Here is a 21,497-nt window from a genome sequence, read left to right on the forward strand (position 1 = left end):
GTTGTTATTCCTGAACACGTATAACAAAAGTTACGGGATCTATATTCTTTTACTACAAATTTAAGCAAGTAATTTCAATGAATTTGGTCTTACTCAACTATTTTTTTTTGTTATTTGAGAACGCATATTGGACATGTTTGAGACAATTCTGCATAAACGTTTATTTGCAATTTTACATGCTTCATTGAGAATTAAAACATTTTTAATCACTAAAGAACGGTCCAAATATCTTACACCCATTGTATTTTGAGTCATGTTTTTAATATTATTTTCATATTTTATAGCCCACAAGACTTCAGATTTTATAGCCCACAAGACTTCAAATTATTAAATTTAAGATGATGTCTAAATGGACGTTGCTTTTCCTTATTCCATCAGTTATCGCAGGTAGTTACATTTTGCATATGTGTGTATTTATATGATATATTTTGAATTATTGAATATAACAATTTGGATATGGTATGATTGCAAATGAGACAAATATCCACCAGAGTTCAAATGACGTGGAGTTATGAAACTATAGTTCAGTTATATGCATCAATTTAGCCAAATTTTTGACAAAATATTCATTTTGCTTAGGTTATTTATTTTTCAAAATGAATTGGAATATATATATAGAGCTTGTATAGTAATTTCCCGCTATAATGTGAACAAATATACATGCATTTCGGTATATTGAAGTATACATTGTATTCGTTTTTTTTTTAAATTATTTTGCAGTTAGTTGGCCTTCTGGTAGATATACCTTAATTAAGCCACAATCTGGATGCCCGTACAACTGGCAAGAAGGATGGCGACACCAAGACAATGAAGATAAAAATAATATAAATGCTGTAAGCAGTCCTCATCACTTTGCAGGTAAGCTGTCTTAATCTTTGTATATTTATTCCAACCGAATATTCATGCACATTTTTTTATGTCAGTTATTTGTCTCGTCATCTTATTTTTACAATCAAGCAAAAATAAATGTGTCCAAAATAAGTAAAACTAACAGCACTTTGAAATAATTGATCAGCACCAAATGATTTTGTTTTCATTCCTTTCCTTTTTTTCTTCTTCTTATGTTCGGAACACAGATTGTATATTCATTTGATTTGTAAGAGAACAATTAAAACTTCAGACAATATATCATAATTCTTGTCATTGGAGAATAAGTTATTTTTCATGTGTAATTATATTTTTAGGATCCTTTGGTAGGAACACAAAGATGTATTACTGTACTAAAAACGCATACAGTGGGTCCGGATCATGGCCAAAAGGGAATTACTGTATCCTCAAATATGACTCCTATTGTCCTTCTGGTACGTATCATATATTTGATTGTATCCGTATGTTTATCGCACACGAAAATGATTTATTGGTATATATTTTTTTCAATATATACCAGCTCAGTACGATTTACCTTTCAAAAGATGAGTAATTTAAAATCTAATACAAAACATTGAACAATTATCATTTCAAGTTGATTGGTATATTTACAATTGTTTAATTCAATCATTCGTTTGTTCGTTCGTTCGATCATTAATTCAATTATCGGATTGATTGATAGATTGATTGATTGATTAATTCATTTATTCAATCATTGATTTTTTCATTCATATTATAAGTATTTATTCATTTATCAATTCATTCATGATTTATCAATTTATTCATTTAAATTTTTGTTATTGATGAATTCACTGTCATTCAATACTGTGACCATCTCTGATACCTCTACAAGATACGATACTTGTTCAGTTGTTATTTACAGTACAAAAATCTCAAACGAACAAACATGACCTAAATGTCTTCAAGGTTCTTTTAATACTTTAAGCAGTTTAAGTCCGGCCGTACATGAATATATTAAACAAAACATATGATATCACATGCCAGAAAACCTAGATAAGCATATATCTTTTTCACAAAATCTCAGCGCTTACTGTGAGTCTTGTGTAGACGAAACGCGCGTCTGGTGTATAAAATTTTAATCCTGGTATCTATGGTGAGTTTATTGACTAGCTGAAAACTAGCTTGAACGAAGATGGACATCATGGTTTAATATATCGCCTCCTTTATTCTATGTAACATACACATAAGTAAATTTGTAGTATTTTGTAGGATTTAGTACCGGTAGTATTTATTGGGATGATGAGGACTCTAATAATGCTAACGACAAAAGTGGAGTACTTCCCAGTGGAACGTATGACAGAAATACCAAGATAAATTACTGTTGCAGGTATCTATCTATTAATAAGTATTTTAATATAGAAAAAAGGAGATGTGGTACATGTACGATTACCAATGAGACAAGTATCCATCCAAGTACAAATGAAGTGGATGTAAGCAATTATAGACAACCGTACGGCCTTCAACAATGAGAAAACCCATACCGTATAGTCGGCTATAAAAGGCCCCGACATGAAAAATATGAAAAATATGAAACAATTCAATTGAGAAAACTAACGGCCTAATTTATAACAAAACAATTTACGAAAAACAAGTATGAGAGACATGAACCAATGACAACCACTGAACTACATGCCCCTGACTTGGGACAGGCGCATAAAGAATGTGGCGGGGTTAAACATATATATTTGTGAGCGCGCAACCCTCCCCTTAACCTTGCACAGTGGTGTTTTAGACTGACAGACTTAAACTGATTACATATTTTAATATCACAAAAATAAAAGTGGTGTTATTTCTCGTCTATTTATTTAAGAGCTTTTTAACGTTTTTGTTTACAAATGACAATTGTTTTCCGACCATATGTGTAACATGACGAATTTGATTTCTTAAGCGAGTTGGAACATGTTCCTTTTGGGTTTTTTTCGGAAAAGAAATTTAAGAAAAAAAATATTGAAAATTGATCAAAATACAAAATGTATTTCTCAAAATAATTTGAAACGTATGTATGACACATATTTTATGCTAACGACACGTTTTTCATTACACTGAAAGGAAAAAAGGATTGTAAAGCAAGTTGAAAATGTCATCCGTGTACTTTATTTATACAGGTCTGATGGGTCCTACAGTACCGCCATTAGGCTTCCAACTAGTCGAGCTTTTTACCTGTTGAGATTTACTTCAAGCTGTCAAAGGGTGATTGGGATGAGTGTAAGAGAGGAGTATGTGAAGACTGACGACGAAGACAACAATAATGCAAACAGCGTCAGTGGAAGCCATCCTATGAAATCTGGGACAAGAAACACACAACTTTACTACTGTTACTATTATTAAAAACAAATGACTTTTACATCTGATTTCTAACTTATTTTTGTGTTTTTTCTGTACTATATCATTTCAAACTGGAATAAAATCTTGTTCTTGATGGGTTTCTTTTGTTTTTTAATAGCACTAAAAAATGCCGTCAAGTTGTTAGTATACGGTAGGGATTAACTGTGACCATCCTGTTGCAGATTTATTATTTTACTGCTGTAAACCACAGTTAATGGCTAAACTTCACAACAGCCAAACGAAACATCACTTTATACATATTGTAAAAAATACATGCAGATATTTAGACGACATATTCTCTGTAAACCAAGATTTCTTAAATATATAAACGGAATTCATTTACTTGAACTCATTGACTCTTAAGCCTACCTAGCTGTTGAAAGTTGTTTTTTCATCCATCAGCTGTTACACAGTAGCTACCATTTTTATTTTACTGTAGTAGTGATCACAGTCATAAACCATATTGTCAAACTATTTGCCGTTTTTCTTTTCTTGTTTTAGAAAGCAGTCATTCTGTTGATACGTGTAGCTGCACTGTTTAAAGGGTTCCGTATGTGGACTCGTTTAAGGCTAAACGCATAACTAAGAATTTAGGTGTCAGTCCAAATTTCCTATAGTCCCAGTCGATCGCCAATTGCATGACAAACCTATTATTTTGTTATCAACTTGTTCTCGTGCTGAACATGCATGAAATACTTGCCACTGGACGTAAAGTTAACAACAATCAATCATCTTTTCTTCTTCCTTTCTTTTTCATCTTTTTTTTCTTTCTTTCTTAGTTTTCTACTTCTTCTTTTTTTTTGTCTGATTCTTTTTCATCTAATCAACCAATCTTTTTTACTTCCTTTCAATTTTTACTAATGGCTTGCTGTGTGCCAATTTTGGAAGGACTTGTTGCTTGGTATTTATTTTTTTTTTACATGATACTTTTGCAGATTTGTACTAGGATGGGCTTTTTTCGCACAAAGTACAGCCTTTATAGATTTTACAATATTATAATAATAGACTTATTAATAAAACAAAAGACAATTCGAATACACCTTCTTGATGTTTGGTTGATTGATTGTTGTTTGTTCAACGTCAGGTGACATAAATACAATAGCTAGGTCTTGTTATAGTCGATCGGGATGAAGGGCGGGAAATTTTGACATCTAAGTTTTCTATGTTTCGAACCACACCTTTGTTGTTTGTCTTTGATCGTACGCCTATTATTTTGTTCGAAGGAGTAGTTTTTGGTTGTTAATGATGTCTGTTATAATGCCTAATATTTCTTGTTGTCATTTTTTGTTTGTATCATTTATACAGTTATGAGAACTCATGATCCTACATCCTGTCGATACTATTTACTTATTTTATGGGATTGCACAAGGTCATGGGTTTCTCAGATTGTTTATGGCGTCTTTACACTAAATCCATTGGATATGTACTGATTGATAACATGGTCTGGGATAATATGATTTATTTTTTAGTTATAATTGGCTTTCAACTAGCTTTCAGTGTCTGTGAGGACTCTTATGTCGGTGCTTTGTGTCTATTGTTTTTATTTAGTTCTTTTTGTACGTCTTATCGATCTTTTAAGTTAAACCAATTGCAACTGATTTTTACAGTTTGTTCTTGTATTAGCTGTTATACCACTTTCCAAGGTAAAGAGGATTGTTGAGCAATCACGAGCATCCTTAACCCCGCCACATTCTTTGTGTGCCTGTCCCAGATCAGGAGCTTGTAGTTCAGAGGTTGTCGTTGGTATCTAGGCCGTTATTGCGTGAACCCCTGAGGGTTCACGCATATTTATTAGTTAGAAATATAGTCTATGGAGGAATATTCGGAAGCTAAATTATTGTTCATTCGGAACACCTATTCATCTTATCTGTATTAGCTTCCTGCAATTAAGAGCACCTCCATACGGTGTATCTAAGATATTTAAAACATGGCAATAAAGAATTTTCACAGATCGCTAATTCACTTATCTGATATATGATAATAAACAACCTTTTCAAAAGTGTATTTATTGTAAAGCTACATTTTATGCATTGCAAAGGTTGCCTAACTTGAGCAAAGTTGACAGTTGTACCCTTTGATAAACAAGTGAAAGTTAAATGGTCAAGATTTAATTATAACGACCTATGGTATCAAACATCTGTGTCTAGATATTCACAGAGAGATATTTTAAAATAGTGCTGTGGTTTCTACATAATGAGTTATAGTGGGCTTTTGGGATTTGATTTGTAACAATAAAATCATTATGCACACTTGTCATTTTGACAAATCAGATAAAAAAAAATCTGTTTCAAATGAAAATAAAACAAGTAAAATAAAGACTGTTCGTTAATATACATTTTTACAACTTTTACTGTTTCTTTTTTACAGTATTCTCTATCAATTAAGTTATCTTGTAAGTTAATTAAATGTTTATTTAATTCATTGATGTCACTATTATTTCAGTGACCGCTGCAGAAAGTCTTGACTCGTTCAAGAGACTACTGCATGCACATTAAATTTCAAGTCCCATATGTTTTTATTTGCACCATGTATAAATGTTATGTACATCACAAATTATTTCCTTTCTGTTAAAATTATTTTTGGACTTGTTATAAGTATGCAAGCGCACACCAAACAGTGACAGGATAGTCAACCAAATGGCGGTGGTCACTTAGTGGTAGAAGTAGAAATTTCTTATATTATTCACACACTGTAATGCTCTTAAATGTATGTGTGTTTTAGATGTGCACTAGTGATTGGTAAATATTGATACGTTTCTGTGTTTTTAATATATGTGACTTAACATCAAGAATTCCATTATTATGGAATCGTTCACTTTTGTACACTTCGGTATCTAAATAGAGGGTGGCAAAAGGGAGGGTCTGAAAACGGAAACACGTGAAATAACAAATCACAAAAACGTTGCTCGGAAAAAAAAACACTCTGGAAAAACGGAGCCAAGGAATAAAATCGTAAATATTAAGGAAAAAAGTACCAAAAGTTATTACTCAGCTGTTCTTGGAGATCATGCAGTCATTATAAATGGACATATAGCGACCCTGCATGTGGTCACCTTTTAGCGTCCGTTAGTTGCGTCCGATTTATCATAGTAATACAGGCTATTAATAAATATCTTGGGACCAATTAATTAGTTTATAATTTGAAACAATATTTGGGCTGACGTTGAATTAGATCCGGTTTACTTTTTAATCAAATGCGGGATAAGCACGAGAAAATAAGAGTACCGACCCTAAACACGGAAAATAATTAAGGGAAAACACGAAGCACGCACATCGAACAAAACACGAGAAAACGAGAAATAAAACGTCGAAACACGGAAACACGTGAAATAAAAAAGGCCGAAAACGTTGCACGAACGTGAATAACCCTTTACCACCCTCTAAATAGGCCGGCCATACTTGATGTCGACACCTCATATTAGAACTTAAGTAGATGGTCAATTTCGTTTGCAAGGTTAAAGAAATCTTCAACTTGCTCTAATTTGCCTGTGAAGACCATAAAACCGTCATCCCTATTGACAGTGTAATTTGATGTTTTCTCTCCATTGGAACTTATCTAAGATTCTAATGAATAGGGCAGACAGATGCAGATCTGTGCATGTTGGTGACAATGGGCGCTCCTATAATGTGTTTGTATAACAGTCCATTAAACTCAAATTCATTGTTTCTAAGAATTAATTTAACAAATGCAGTTAAATCTATTTTGTTGAGAATCTTTAGGTTCCCCTGTGTGTCAATTAGTTCTAATGAATTGATAACAGTTTCTTCTAAATTATTAATGATCATATGTACGTGTGTACATTGACGTACATCATAGGCAATAAGAATTAATGCATACTTTTTTTACCTCGTGTGACTCTATTTTATTAATGAAATTTTTTGTATCTTGAATGTAAAAGTTATGCCTCTTCAATAATTGGATGTTGGATTGTACTTATTGATAATTTAATATTAGATGCATGATTTTTTTAATTAGTTTTAGTGGCTTTGAACTAGCTGTCAGTAACTGCGAGTACTCTCAGATCTGTACTTAGTGTCTATTTGTTGTTGGGATATACAAGTACCCGGCCACGTCCACTCTGTGTAGTATTTCTGTTTGTATCCATCTGATGAGTTATCTTGCCTTTTTCAACTGATTTTTATAGTTCGTTCTTATGTTGTACTGTTACACCACTGTCCCAGGTTAGGGGGAGGGTTGGGATCCCGCTAACATGTTTAACCCCGCCACATTCTGTATGTATGTATGTGCCTGTCCCAAGTCAGGAGCCTGTAATTCAGTGGTTGTCGTTTGTTGATGTGTTACATATTTGTTTTTCGTTCATTTTTTGTACATAAATTAGGCCGTTAGTTTTCTCGTTTGAATTGTTTTACATTTGTCATTTCGGGGCCTTTTATAGCTGACTATGCGGTATGGGCTTTGCTCATTGTTGAAGGCCGTACGGTGACCTATAGTTGTTAATTTCTATGTCATTTGGTCTCTTGTGGAGAGTTGTCTCATTGGCAATCATACCACATCTTCTTTTTTATATTTATAATTAGATCAAGTAAGTATCTCTCGAGGGAGAGTTACACTTATTGATGATTGGTCGGTAACGACCATTAATGTGTCCTGTTAGCTGACCAGTTCGCAATGCCTCATTAATTATTTCTAGATTAATTTTATGCATTTTTGGAAGAAGGTACATGTGTCATTCATGTTTTGAATTATTATTATTCTTTAAGAAATTATACGTCTGGGAATCTTTTTTCTCTCTCCTTGCTTTATATTTAACCCTTTTCTCAACATGCCAAAATTGTAACAATTTACAACGAAAAGAAAATATTATCCTCCACACACATGGCCAAGATAACACTGATATATAATTTCTTTTTCAGTTGAATTAATAATTAGAATAAAAAAGTTCTAAGGTTCACGTATTGTCTTTTTTTTTTTAAAAAGCAACTTGTTTTTCTCGTTTGAATTTATTATATAATTAACATGATTTTTTTTTCATGTCGGTGCCTTTTATAGCCGATTATACGGTGTGGATTTTTCTTTTTGATGAAGGCAATTCGGTGACATGTATTGCTTATATCCACTTATTTAAACTCTGGTGGATAGTTGTCTCATTGCAAATTATACCACATCTCCTTATATTTATATCAATTTTATTCAAAGGGGAGAATTAACAAAATCGAAACAGATACATTAATAGTGCTTTTTTTCTCCAAAATATTATTGTAAAATATAAAAAATAAAGAGGTAGGTCCACTTTTCTATGTATTTGTTTCAACACAGAGTCAATACTGGAAAACGTTGGTAGATATGATCATAAAAAAAAATAGAAATTTATTTGTATTACTCTAAGATTCTATAATCAAAGTACTGAAGTACTGAACATCGGATGACCACAAGTTCTTGAGGATGGTCAAAAGCACTTGTCTCAGAAAAAAACAACATATCTCTTTACCTGAAACTGAGGTTAATGTACAGAGATATATTTTTTTCTGAGACAAGTTCGTGCGTGGATGATGAATAAATGACAGGAAATTCAACTTCACCGTAATAACTATTATATTGTAGTGATACAAATCAGTATACATGGTGGACACTTTTCTGTAAAAATTCGATTTTTCTAAGATTGGATACGAGTAGGCATTCATATTTTCCCGCAAAAACAATTACAGAGTTACCGGTCCTCGCAAAAAGTTCTCTGAGATATTCTTCCGCATGCTTTAACACAATTTTTCGGTACGTCCGCATTGATATTATCAATGATTTTTTACTTATTTATATATATCTAACTACAAAACATTTTCATATTATTAATTTATGTTGTAAACAAAAATATTTTTATCAGTATTCATTGAAGAGATGTATTTATATCAAACGATAAGGAATGTTATTTTGCATTCGTTTATGTGCGCATATTTATCATGTTTATAGATCGGTTACAAACCCAAAACTAATTTACATAATGGAAATCTAGGCGATAGCAATACATCTGAATGACCCCAAGGTCATCGCGATGTAAAAAGCATTACTTTCAATAAAATTTTGTATTTAATCTATAATGCCCTTTTTTCTTTAATTCTGTTAATTCCTAAATTGTAAATAAAAATCTATAAAAAATTGCAATTTCGACCTATCTATAAACAATCATAATTTATTGAAAGCTTCAGAATTCTCAGAAAATGTTTTCAAGTCATAAAGACGTATTTAATTTAGTGTTATTTTAGTAAAGAACAATTGACTGTTAATTTTACCCTGATGATGATAGGATTGTCCATACCTTTTTTAACCGGCTGAAATTGAATAGACCCCCTTTATTTCCCTTCTCTTTGTCTCGCTGCTTATCTCTCTTATTAGGAATAAAGATGTATAAAATTTTAAGACGGAAATACGTACTCATATATACGTATATGCGATTATATGTCAAGTTAACAATATGTATCATACGGATGAAAACATTCAGTTCCGTATTGTAAAAAGACGGAAATAAACGGAGGAAAAAGAAACACGCGGTCATTGCATGTATTTGGGAGTTGCATTCAGCTTCAACGGTATTTTATAAACAGTCAATACAGTGTAAACCAAACCCTGCATAAACTGCAAACCTGTCTAAAGTGTACTCTCGTATCAGCATAATCAATGAATCTGTGTTCGCAATCAAAAAGGTGTCAACTGAAGAACTGTTTAATATAAACATAATGCTCACTCAAAGGGGTTTTTCCTACCCCAAGAGGTTCGATAATACAACTAATTTTCACTTTCAAGTGATTCGTCTTAGAACATCATGTCTACCCCAAGAGGTTCGATAATACAACTTATTTTCACTTTCAAGTGATTCGTCTTAGAACATCATGTCTACTCCAAGAGGTTCGATAATACAACTAATTTTCACTTTCAAGTGATTCGTCTTAGAACATCATGTCTACCCCAAGAGGTTCGATAATACAACTAATTTTCACTTTCAAGTGATTCGTCTTAGAACATCATGTCTACTCCAAGAGGTTCGATAATACAACTAATTTTCACTTTCAAGTGATTCGTCTTAGAACATCATGTCTACTCCAAGAGGTTCGATAATACAACTAATTTTCACTTTCAAGTGATTCGTCTTAGAACATCATGTCTACTCCAAGAGGTTCGATAATACAACTAATTTTCACTTTCAAGTGATTCGTCTTAGAACATCATGTCTACTCCAAGAGGTTCGATAATACAACTAATTTTCACTCCAAGTGATTCGTCTTAGAACATCATGTCTACTCCAAGAGGTTCGATATACAACATAATGTTCAATCCAAACGGTTCGTCTTAGAACATCATGTCTACTCCAAGAGGTTCGATATACAACATAATGTTCAACCCTAAGGGTTCGTCTTAGAACATCATGTCTACTCCAAGAGGTTCGATATACAACATAATGTTCAATCCAAAGGGTTCGTCTTAGAACATCATGTCTACTCCAAGAGGTTCGATATACAACATAATATTCAATCCAAAGGGTTCGTCTTAGAACATCATGTCTACTCCAAGAGGTTTGATATACATCATAATGTTCACTCCAAAGGGTTCGTCGCAGAATATTCAATTCCAAGAAGTTTGTTCTACACAAGTTTCACTTTACTAGCAGCATTTCCAAAACCATATGTTATCTTAAAAAGTGTGTTACCGTTTCAAATGGACTTTTTCTGTTCATAAATTAAATGCAATTAATATAATGTATGCAATTGTCTCTTTTTATCGCATATACTGTGAAGGTACTTTTATTCTTGGGTATCGATTTTCGTGGATTTTCAAAATTTCTTTAGTTCGTGAGTTTTTGAATTCGTGGATATTATTAGAGCATTTTAGTTTTAAATGGAAATTTTACCTTTCGTTGGGAATTTGAATTCGTAGTTGAACCCAATCACAAAAACCACGAAAATTAGTACCCCACGAACAAAAGTACTTTCACAGTAATATTTTTTTATCATGATTAGACATCTAAAAATAAGATCTGCAGTCCATTGATGCGTTCATAATACTGCGCAGCTACTTTCGTACAAGCAATGTTGATGTACATCTGCAAATAAACTGTACATTTGTAAAGATGTATATAAACTGTTCATTTGTGGAGATGCAAATAAACTGTACATTTGTAAGAATATATATTAACTGTTCATTTGTGGAGATGCAAATAAACTGTACATCTGTTGAGCTGCACATAACTAACTGTCTATGTATCTGTTAAGATGAGGATGTATGAATATGTAGATCTTCAAAGATGCATATAAACTGTACATTTGTAACTGTATATATTAACTGTGTATATACAATACATCTTTACAGATATACAGTTTATATACATTTTCACAGATATACAGTTTATATGCATCTTACTAAATGTACACCAAGATATCATCCTCAGTCCATCGATGAGTTCATAATACTAGTACTATATAAGTATCATTAATTAATATTCCCCCCTTTTTATTTATTAAGAAGCTTATATCTTTGTGTACTCCTACACTGTGACACAGGATATATTATAGAACAGTGACCGAATTAATGTGTAACCGGACTTTATAAATACATATGCATGCACGTCTAAATGTCCGTGAGCTACCGGATTTTTGTTATTCATGTCATCTAAGCAGATCAGTAAACACGTCTATTTGAGAAAGACGGAACATATATACGGTGGGTGTTTCATTGAACTTATTTTTTTTTCTGTATGTTCGATTCGTTGTTTTAATGAGTAAAACATGATGGTCCTTGCTTCAATGATATTTTCTTTTTTGAAGTCGAGTAAGTAATTAAGAAATAAAACGTCTTAGTTTTGATACTCTAAATGTTGCCTGTTATTGTGATTGAAGTATATGTTATCAGTAGTTTCTAATATAAAGATAAGAATATGCGGTATGATTGCCAATAGGACAACTACTAGTAGTTCATGTGACAACATTTTTTTTCGATATTTTCGAACATTCTTAAAATAAAAATGTTGATTTCAATACTTGTATTATTTTAACTTACTCCCAATGAATACTTTTGTTGTGAAAATATAGCTCTATTATCTGTTTACCAGTAAAAAGGAATAAACGGGACTTTTGTATGATTTATAGGCATATAGTTACAAAAACATAACATAGATTGGATTCCAGCTCAAGCAATGTCTTAGCTATATAACACATAGGCGGAACAAAGTATTAACGGTTGTCTATAGAAACTATGAGCATGTTCTTTTAACAGATACCAAGAACTTATGGTTAACAGGCATACATGGACCAACAGTGTTCACACTGCTTATTTAAAACTTATATGTACATCCTTGGATTTTATATGTTAAAATTTATGTGTTCCCGATGAAAAAAAATCTAGAAAAGAATTTCGGATGCAAAAAAAAAAAATAGAAAATGTTTCTCCGTTACCTTCGTATGCACTTTTAAATGTAATGCAAACTTTACAAATACAAATGTACAGAAACATGACAGTAAAACAATTTTAAAATTGCCATATCTCATTTTAACATTTCTTTTTCAGTCTCGTAGTATATACGAATGAAGAAACATTATTTGCACGTTGTAATCTTTATAGTTAAGAAAATGATACGCAAGTTAATGGAGAGTGAGATTATGTCAAAAGAAAAGAGGGTAAGTAATTGTATTTACGTAAATTATATGCATAATGAACCTTTGTACTTAACGAAAATAACTATCTTGTTTGTATTCCAGTGTATTCCTCTTAAGAGGGCGTCGTCCAGAGCATGCATGAAATATTTGCAACTGGACTTTAAGCAACCAAAAAATCAATCAATCTTAAGAGGGTGAAGTAATTAGAAAATGACTACGACAACCTTTATTTTAGTCGAATATGCATACCTCATGATATAATATGGCCTTCGACTTTGGGAACATATTGGTCATTCTCAGCTATTGGCAAAATCTTTTCAGAAGTAATGCATAAAGTTTTAGACACCGCTCGCCACTGTGCAGGACAGAATACAAGGTATCCGCATAAATCTGTTCATGCTTAGAACTTTCCGTGACAGAATACAAGGTATCAACATAACTCTTCTTGCTTAGAACTTTCCGGATCAGAATAAAAGTTATCACCATAATTCTTCTTGCTTAGAACTTTCCGGGTCAGAATACAAGTTATCCCCATAACAATGTTCCTAAATATATTTGAATGGCTTCGATCTGTATTACTGTGTTCACTTCAATAATCCTGACGTGCAAGCCCAATCTCGGTTATTTGCCTGTTTTGCTGTTGGTCACGTGATATTTTGTGTTGACTGTTAGTGTTTTCTGCCTTAGCTGGACTGGTACCTGATTGATTGATTGTTAGGTGACTGCTTTACGTCGTGTCAGCCGAAACTGCTATATCGCTACGAAAGATTGCATGAAGTGATGAATAGAAAATGAATGGTATAAAGGATGAAATTATTACAAAAAGGGGGTTATGTGGTACACAAAAAGAGAACGAAGTTCGACTCCCATAGGAAATATATGGAGTGTTTGGTGCCAATTTAAGTATTATGCAGCGGGAATATCCGTGTTCTCTTTATTCGGAATCTAAAGATTGGGTTCTCAGTAGAATACGATTACAGTTATTTATTGTCATTTTGTGATAAACTTTAAGGAACTTACAAAAATTTCAGAGATCTCCCCTTGTGCCGATTTAGGTTAGCTCGTTTTGTGAAAGCTTATTTTTGATAATTAAGATGAAAAGGGAGAAACAGAGTTTAAGATTGCATAACCTGAGCGATGACGGTATACAAGAATCCATCTTCCATATGCCGTTTATTGTCATTTTCCAATTTATTATATGAACAGACCTATATTGTCCATTAAAACAATGAATAAATGTGTTCGTTACTGTTCTTGTTTTAAAGAAAACTCTAAATATGTTCTTACAAATATGTTCTCTTATTGTAGCCTTTTCGTTCACTTTTGGTTAAACGGTTGATATTTCCCAACTCGTTTACATGGCCGTGCTGTTGTGACGTCTATGATTTCTATGAACGTAGTCTACGTATAATGAATAAATTATTAAGCCAAGGGTTTCGTACCACAGATTACTGACAACCTTAAGTAAATTCTTTTATAGTTCTATAGGTTTTTCTCTTTTAATTTTTGCATAGTTTGTGATTCCAGGGCTTTTTATAGTTTTCTATACGGTACTAGTTTTGCTCATTGTCAAAGGCTGTACAAATAAACTGTAGTTTTTCACATCTTTTTCCTTTTGCCTTTTGTGAATAGTTGTTTCATACCACATCTTCTTATCTTATAATGGTTTTGAAGTTTGGTTGCACCTGTTGAAATTTAATACACACTAAATATCGCATCCTAAATTTTACATTCATGTTGTTTAAAGCGCTCGTAAACTAAGATACGATCCATGTTAACTTTTAAGTCCTTTGAACAATTTGTTTTTAAAATGATTTCAATTCTTTAAATTGGATACATGTTTTCACAGCATATTCCATCAACAGTAAGAAAGTCAAAACGATATAAAAGATTACACTCGGTAAGTATCACAACGTGCATGTTGAAGGAAGAGCATACCTTCCGGGGCATTTCAACTCTCCTCCCCATTCTTGCGCCTGTATTTAATTTAAACTGTTGATAGTTATTTGTGTCATTACAAAATGTGCCATTTACAAGAGAACGTCGGCCCGTTTTAATGTATCATCATTAATTTTCTCGTTCTTTAGTAACCTTGTATGTATAAGTTTTATAAAAAAAAAAGCCAGTACTAATTTTTTGCATCGTATTTTTATAATTGATATAGTACCAAAGCGTGCTTGAAAATGAGATTACAAGTGAATCTTTGACTTGGACAAATATTAAAAAAAAAACTTTATATCTATGACTTTCGATGGTTCAAGATATGCCTTCTTATGATTATATAGTACTTATATATATATATTAAGTAATGTAACTATACTTACCCAGTGTTGTACTTCTACAGTCTACTAGTGTTACACTTATGTTGAACCTCTGTACTATGTGATATAGTGGTTGTAGGACGTAAATACTACACGGAAGACTTAGTCCTTAGTGCCGTGCACTCCAGAGAAAGTCAAGTAGTAAATGATATGTTCACTACCACAACACAGTTTAAGGGCTCCTCAGAAAATTTGAAAGTCGCCTACTGTGTATTGGCTCCCTAAACTACACAAAGACCCGTTCAAACTTCGTTTCATCGCAGTAAGTGTTCTACAACTAATCTTTCTGTACTGTTAACTAGTTCCCTTACTTCTTTCAAAGAACTAGTTATTCTTTTGTAATAAACCATATGAAAATAATGGAATTAAGTGTTTTTGGGTTGTCAAATACTCCTCGGATGTTTTGGATAAATAACGTGCTTTTAATGGTCCGTTCAATTCAGTTGACAGTTATTATTTTTCGACTCAATACACTACACTACAACACAGTTTTATCAATGGGAAGTTCTCTTATTTAGTTAAATAGAAAAACAAAGGATAAGGAATATCCATCCATGACACAAAATCAGTACTTGCACAGCAAACACACACACAAAAAGCAAAGGAACAGCGCTTTTATTGTTGTTCTTCGTCTTCAATGGTCCTTGAAAAATCTGGTTGCAAATTTATTTACTGCAACTCATATTAAGCCTTCTGTAATGAAAACGTGAAATATGCTAGTCTCAGGTTAGGGGAGTGTTGGTCACCCGCTAACATGTTTAACCTCGCCACATTCTGTATGTGCCTGTCCCAAGTCAGGAGCCTGTACTTCATTAGTTGTCGTTTGTTGCTGTATATCATATTTTTGTTCGTTCATTATTTTGTACATAAATCAGGCCATTAGTTTTCTAGTTTAAAATGTTTTACAGTGTCATTTCGGGGCCTTTAATGACTGACTATGCGGTATTGGTTTTACTCATTGTTGAAGGCCGTACGGTGACCTATAGTTGTTAAATTCTGTGTCATTTGATCTCTTCTGGAGAGTTGTCTCATTGGCAATAATACCACATCTTCTCATTTTTATAGTTAACTGTGATGAAAAGACTAATGCCTTAAAATTTCTTCTTGAACACCAGTTGCATTTGCGCTGTATTGTAGACATATCTTAATATGTTATCATGAATGAATACATAATCGATCCATGAAAATTAAATTTGTTCTATACGTAGTAATTGATTGATCATATCCATAATAGACACGTACAAGCGAAGCAAACAGAATATGTTTTCAAAGTTATAAAAATCAGAAGATCGATTGACCAATCAAAAAAGTCAAAGAAATTGCCCCCATAGCATTACTATGGATTTTATTCCGATTATCTGATTATTCATACGGTGGATCCAGGGGACAACATTTCATGAAAAAGTCACCATTTAATAGAACATAATTTAAACCGTATGCATTTATAGCAGTTTTACTATTAATTTGAATCGTTCTATCATGTTAAATCAATTTAAAAAAGATTACTAATGTACGAAACCTGGTAAATTCTCAGTATATTTTGTACATGCGTTCAAATTCTGAGTCGGTTATTAGGTCTATACAAATGAGCTCTTGTTTCATTACCGGTTAAGGTTTTATATAAATATCGACTTTCAAATAGATAACTGAATAAAATGTTACTAGTAACTAAAATTACTAATAATTTTACTTTTTTTGTTTTGTTGTAGGTGTACGCATTTCAAAGGGCGGCCAGAGTACTTCTTTCCATTAATAAAGCATTTTGGATCTTGTCATTGCCCCTTTTAGTTGTGATTTATGTATTTACCACTGGACATGTTCATAGGGAAACAAGGGAAGATAATACAAAAACATGGCTTCTGGTTTTGTGTACAACATTTGTACCTTCAAGAGATCGAGAAATTGTTCATAACAATACTAGGAATAATTGGAATAGTCTGGGATCAGATGTGTTACCCGTACTCTTTCTAGAGTCTAAATATACTCAAGTAAAAAGAACGTTTGAGGATAATGGGTGGGTTGTGCTTCCCGTTGTTGATGTCATGTCGGAAGGGTTTCCGGTTATAAAAAGTTTCTTTTCAGCTATTAGTAGACACTTTCGGTCTAAGTATGTTGGATATGCTAACGCAGATATTCTTTTCAACGACGACTTAGCTCGGACTTTAAATCTTATGGAAAAATACAGACCATTTGTTGAAAAACGAAATGAAATATTTATATCTGGTTCTCGTTATGACGTTGAAAATATTACAACAAAAGATTTTTCGTCTTCAGATAAAATAAAACAAATGAAATTGGATCATTCTAAGCGACATTCACCAATGGGTCAGGATTACTTCATTACTGACTCTTACTATACGTGGGATATGCTGCCACCAATTGTTGTGGGAAAACAGAGAATAGACAATTGGATTTTAATAAATGCAATCGAATTCAACCACACTGCAATTGATTCTTCTGATGCTATAACAGCTATACACCAAACTGTAGATTTAGGTTCATGGACAGCGGAAAAATGGAATACAAACTTGTCCGATCCAAAATACAATGAACACGTGCTAAATGATCTTCAACAAGATTTTATCTATTTTCAAACCGGAAATTTAGATTGTCTCCCCTATGAGTTTAACTATACTGTGGCAAATGAAGTGGTTTTAATGAAACGACCACAAGTCGCTAAGTTTTGCAAAAGGCAACATGAAATGGTGGAAGTACTTAGATTAAGAAAAGAAAAACAAGACAGAAAGTTAAAATTGGAATTAATGAAGAAAAAAGACAATCAAAATAAGAACGTGGAGATAAAGCACAAAATTGTTAAAAGATCCCAGGCAGACATTATTAAGCAAAACAAAGAGACTCTGAAGAAAGCAGGCATTTTTAAGAAATATTATCTACAAAGGTTGTTGCCTAATTACGACGAAAGAGATTAATGTTGAATATGTGTTTCTTATACTGTGTGTGACGTGAAGAAAGGGATACGAAACATCTGTATTTGTCCTTTGAAAGTTTTTGCATTTTTACAGTATATGCAAGACGTTTACGTCTTATTGCAAATTTGAAAGATGAAATAATATTTGATATATTTAAAGTTCTTTTTTGAATTAAAAGGACAAACAAGTGGCTTTATCATGCCTTCTCTAAGTTTCTTCTTGGTGATTTCAGTATCTTGAGGTTACCCGAGCACACAAATAAGTATCTCGAAGGTTTCATTGCGTGCTATAGTAAAACAGTCTTTAGGCTTTAGCGACCTTCAATGTGAAGTGTAAAATAAAGAGACTAAACAGGTAATCTTGTTATACATTTAGATAAGAAACTCTAGTTGCAGTTGAATATATTTCCCCTCCATTTATTTTCGGGTCTTTTTTACTTACTAAATCAATTAAGTTCAAGTAGGTTATGAAAATGTACGATTTAACATCCTGCAGCCGTAGTGGATAGAACCAATGGATTCCGATATCAGACAAAAAGTCAAAAACAGGAGCAGCGAACTTCCTTAAAATATGTCTTCAAACGAGCAATACCATTTGATAGATTTTCAGATAATCCTTCATGATCTTTGAATTGACGGTGCCAAAATAAATGTACAGGGTGTTATTTGACAGATTTATAGGCCTAATCCTTCATGATCTTTGAATTGACGGTGCCAAAATATATGTACAGTGTGTTATTTGACAGATTTATAGGCCTAATCCTTCATGATCTTTGAATTGACGGTGCAAAAATTAATGTACAGTGTGTTATTTGACAGATTTATAGACCTAATCCTTCATGATCTTTGAATTGACTGTGCCAACATATATGTACAGTGTGTTATTTGACAGGTTTATAGACCTAATCCTTCATGATCTTTGAATAGACTGTGCCAAAATATATGAACAGTGTGTTATTTGACAGGTTTATATGCCTTATCCTTCATGATCTATGAATTGACTGTGCCAAAATATATGTACAGTGTGTTATTTGACAGATTTATAGACCTAATCCTTCACGATCTTTGAATTGACTGTGCCAAAATATATGTACAGTGTGTTATTTGACAGGTTTATAGGCCTTATCCTTCATGATCTTTGAATTGACTGTGCCAAAATATATGTACAGTGTGTTATTTGACAGGTTTATAGGCCTTATCCTTTTGACTGTGCCAAATTATATGTACAGTGTGTTATTTGACAGGTTTATAGGCCTTATCCTTCATGATCTTTGAATTGACTGTGCCAAAATATATGTACAGTGTGTTATTTGACAGATTTATAGACCTAATCCTTCACGATCTTTGAATTGACTGTGCCAAAATATATGTACAGTGTGTTATTTGACAGGTTTATAGGCCTAATCCTTCATGATCTTTGAATTGATTGTGCCAAAATATATGTACAGTGTGTTACTTGACAGGTTTATAGGCTTTATCTTTCATGATCTATGAATTGACTGTGCCAAAATATATGTACAGTGTGTTATTTGACAGGTTTATATGCCTTATCCTTTATGATCTATGACTTGACTGTGCCAAAATATATGTACAGTGTGTTATTTGACAGGTTTATAGGCCTTATCCTTCATGATCTTTGAATTGACTGTGCCAAAATATATGTACAGTGTGTTATTTGACAGATTTATAGACCTAATCCTTCACGATCTTTGAATTGACTGGGCCAAAATATATGTACAGTGTGTTATTTGACAGGTTTATAGGCTTTATCCTTCATGATCTATGAATTGATTGTGCCAAAATATATGTACAGTGTGTTATTTGACAGGTTTATATGCCTTATCCTTCATGATCTTTGAATTGACTGTGCCAAAATATATGTACAGTGTGTTATTTGACAGGTTTATAGGCCTTATCCCTTTGACTGTGCCAAAATATATGTACAGTGTGTTATTTGACATGTTTATAGGCCTTATCCTTCATGATCTTTGAATTGACTGTGCCAAAATATATGAACAGTGTGTTATTTGACAGGTTTATAGGCCTTATCCTTTATGGTCTTTGAATTGACGGTGCCAAAATATATGTACAGTGTGTTATTTGACAGATTTATAGACCTAATCCTTCACGATCTTTGAATTGACTGTGCCAAAATATATGTACAGTGTGTTATTTGACAGGTTTATAGGCCTAATCCTTCATGATCTTTGAATTGACGGTGCCAAAATATATGTACAGTGTGTTATTCATAAGCCTTTAAGTTATCTTTAATAATAAACTCATCATCGATACCAGGATTAAAATTTGGTACGCCAGACGCGCATTTCGTCTACAAAAGACTCACAAGTGACGCTCAAATTAAAGAGTTAAACATGTCAAATACAGTTCGAAGTTGAAGAGTATTGAGTAACCAAAATTCCGAAAGTTTTTGCCAAATCCAGCTAAGGTAATATATTCCTGGATAAGAAAATCTTAAGTGTTTCGAAAAATTCTAAGTTTTGTAAACAGTTAATTTATGATAATGACCATATCAATGATAATTCATGTCAACACAGAAATCAAGGAAATGCTGACAATGAATATTTTATTTTTTAAGAATGTTTGCTGAGAAAAAAGAAAAAGGTGTAAACGTTGTGTGAAAAATCTAGAGAGAATCATTTGCCGCCAAATTTTCAATGGCTTACATCTATGAATTGACGAGGCCAAAATATATGTACAGTTTGTTTTCCGGTTTGCTGGTAACATTGTTTCCGTCACAAATACAATCCGATCAATCGATCACCATATTTTCATAATATTGAAATTGTGCAAAATCAGTTGCTCGGCACACTATGAAGTTTTTTTTAGCTCGTTTGCTGCGCTCACTCGATAAAAATATACATACTTTATTCTCAGTTTTATACTTTAACTCGCAACTGATATTTTACAGTTGCAATGAGCAAACCTGTTTATCGATACTGATCAAACCTCTATAAAGGATTTTTCTCGCCTTTGTGTCTTTCAATCTTGTACTGAAGCTGGGGCAAATTGTCTGCCTTAAATGTTTATATCGAGGTTGTTTACTTTAACGTAAAAAAAAAAAGCATGATAAAATTACCAATTTGATATATTCTTAACGAAGAAAAGTCCCTTTTCTCAATCGTCGACCAAATGTAAACAAGAATCGAGATGTCAAAACATGATCTACATGTGAAGTATTATTTTGATTTAATTGTACTTTTTTCTCGTGATTAAAATTATTCTTCTATGATCCATCATCTTACAAGATCTGAATATGTTTCGTTGTGGATTTTTCAATTTTGAGCGATCTTATAAACATCTATTAATGTGACGTGTTTTAAATCAATAACGATATAGAGTTTACCGTTTGTTTTTCCTCTGAATGAGAACTTTTGACTATCTAAGCTTTTTTTTTATCCACAAAGCAGTTTCTAT

General features: G+C 32.7%; 2 protein-coding genes and 1 long non-coding RNA gene across 4 annotated transcripts; 2 read left to right on the plus strand and 1 right to left on the minus strand.

Moving 5' to 3' along the window:
* The first annotated feature begins 260 nt into the window (after window positions 1-260).
* Window positions 261-3,307, plus strand: LOC127701856 (uncharacterized). The gene is made up of 5 exons (XM_052205835.1): window positions 261-387; window positions 721-858; window positions 1,185-1,301; window positions 2,098-2,215; window positions 2,994-3,307. The coding sequence occupies exons 1-5, from the start codon at window positions 339-341 to the stop codon at window positions 3,214-3,216; spliced, it is 645 nt and encodes a 214-aa protein (XP_052061795.1). The 5' UTR covers window positions 261-338; the 3' UTR covers window positions 3,217-3,307.
* An 8,499-nt stretch (window positions 3,308-11,806) lies between these two features.
* Window positions 11,807-18,421, plus strand: LOC127701839 (uncharacterized). Its single transcript, XM_052205811.1, has 3 exons — window positions 11,807-11,880; window positions 12,724-12,833; window positions 16,843-18,421. Exons 2-3 carry the CDS (start codon window positions 12,741-12,743, stop codon window positions 18,061-18,063), a joined length of 1,314 nt encoding a protein of 437 aa, XP_052061771.1. The 5' UTR covers window positions 11,807-11,880; window positions 12,724-12,740; the 3' UTR covers window positions 18,064-18,421.
* A 326-nt stretch (window positions 18,422-18,747) lies between these two features.
* Window positions 18,748-20,253, minus strand: LOC127701863 (uncharacterized). 2 transcript variants are annotated; one of them, XR_007982235.1, is made up of 2 exons: window positions 20,180-20,253; window positions 18,748-18,818 (listed from the first exon to the last, which is right to left on the minus strand). It is a non-coding gene; the product is annotated as an uncharacterized LOC127701863 (long non-coding RNA). The 2 variants fall into 2 exon arrangements; XR_007982236.1 differs by lacking the exon at window positions 20,180-20,253 and adding an exon at window positions 19,111-19,177.
* Between the last annotated feature and the right edge of the window lie 1,244 nt (window positions 20,254-21,497).

This window comes from Mytilus californianus, unplaced genomic scaffold, assembly GCF_021869535.1.
Source record: "Mytilus californianus isolate M0D057914Y unplaced genomic scaffold, xbMytCali1.0.p SCAF_5, whole genome shotgun sequence".
In the NCBI taxonomy this organism is placed as follows: Eukaryota; Metazoa; Mollusca; class Bivalvia; order Mytilida; family Mytilidae; genus Mytilus; species Mytilus californianus.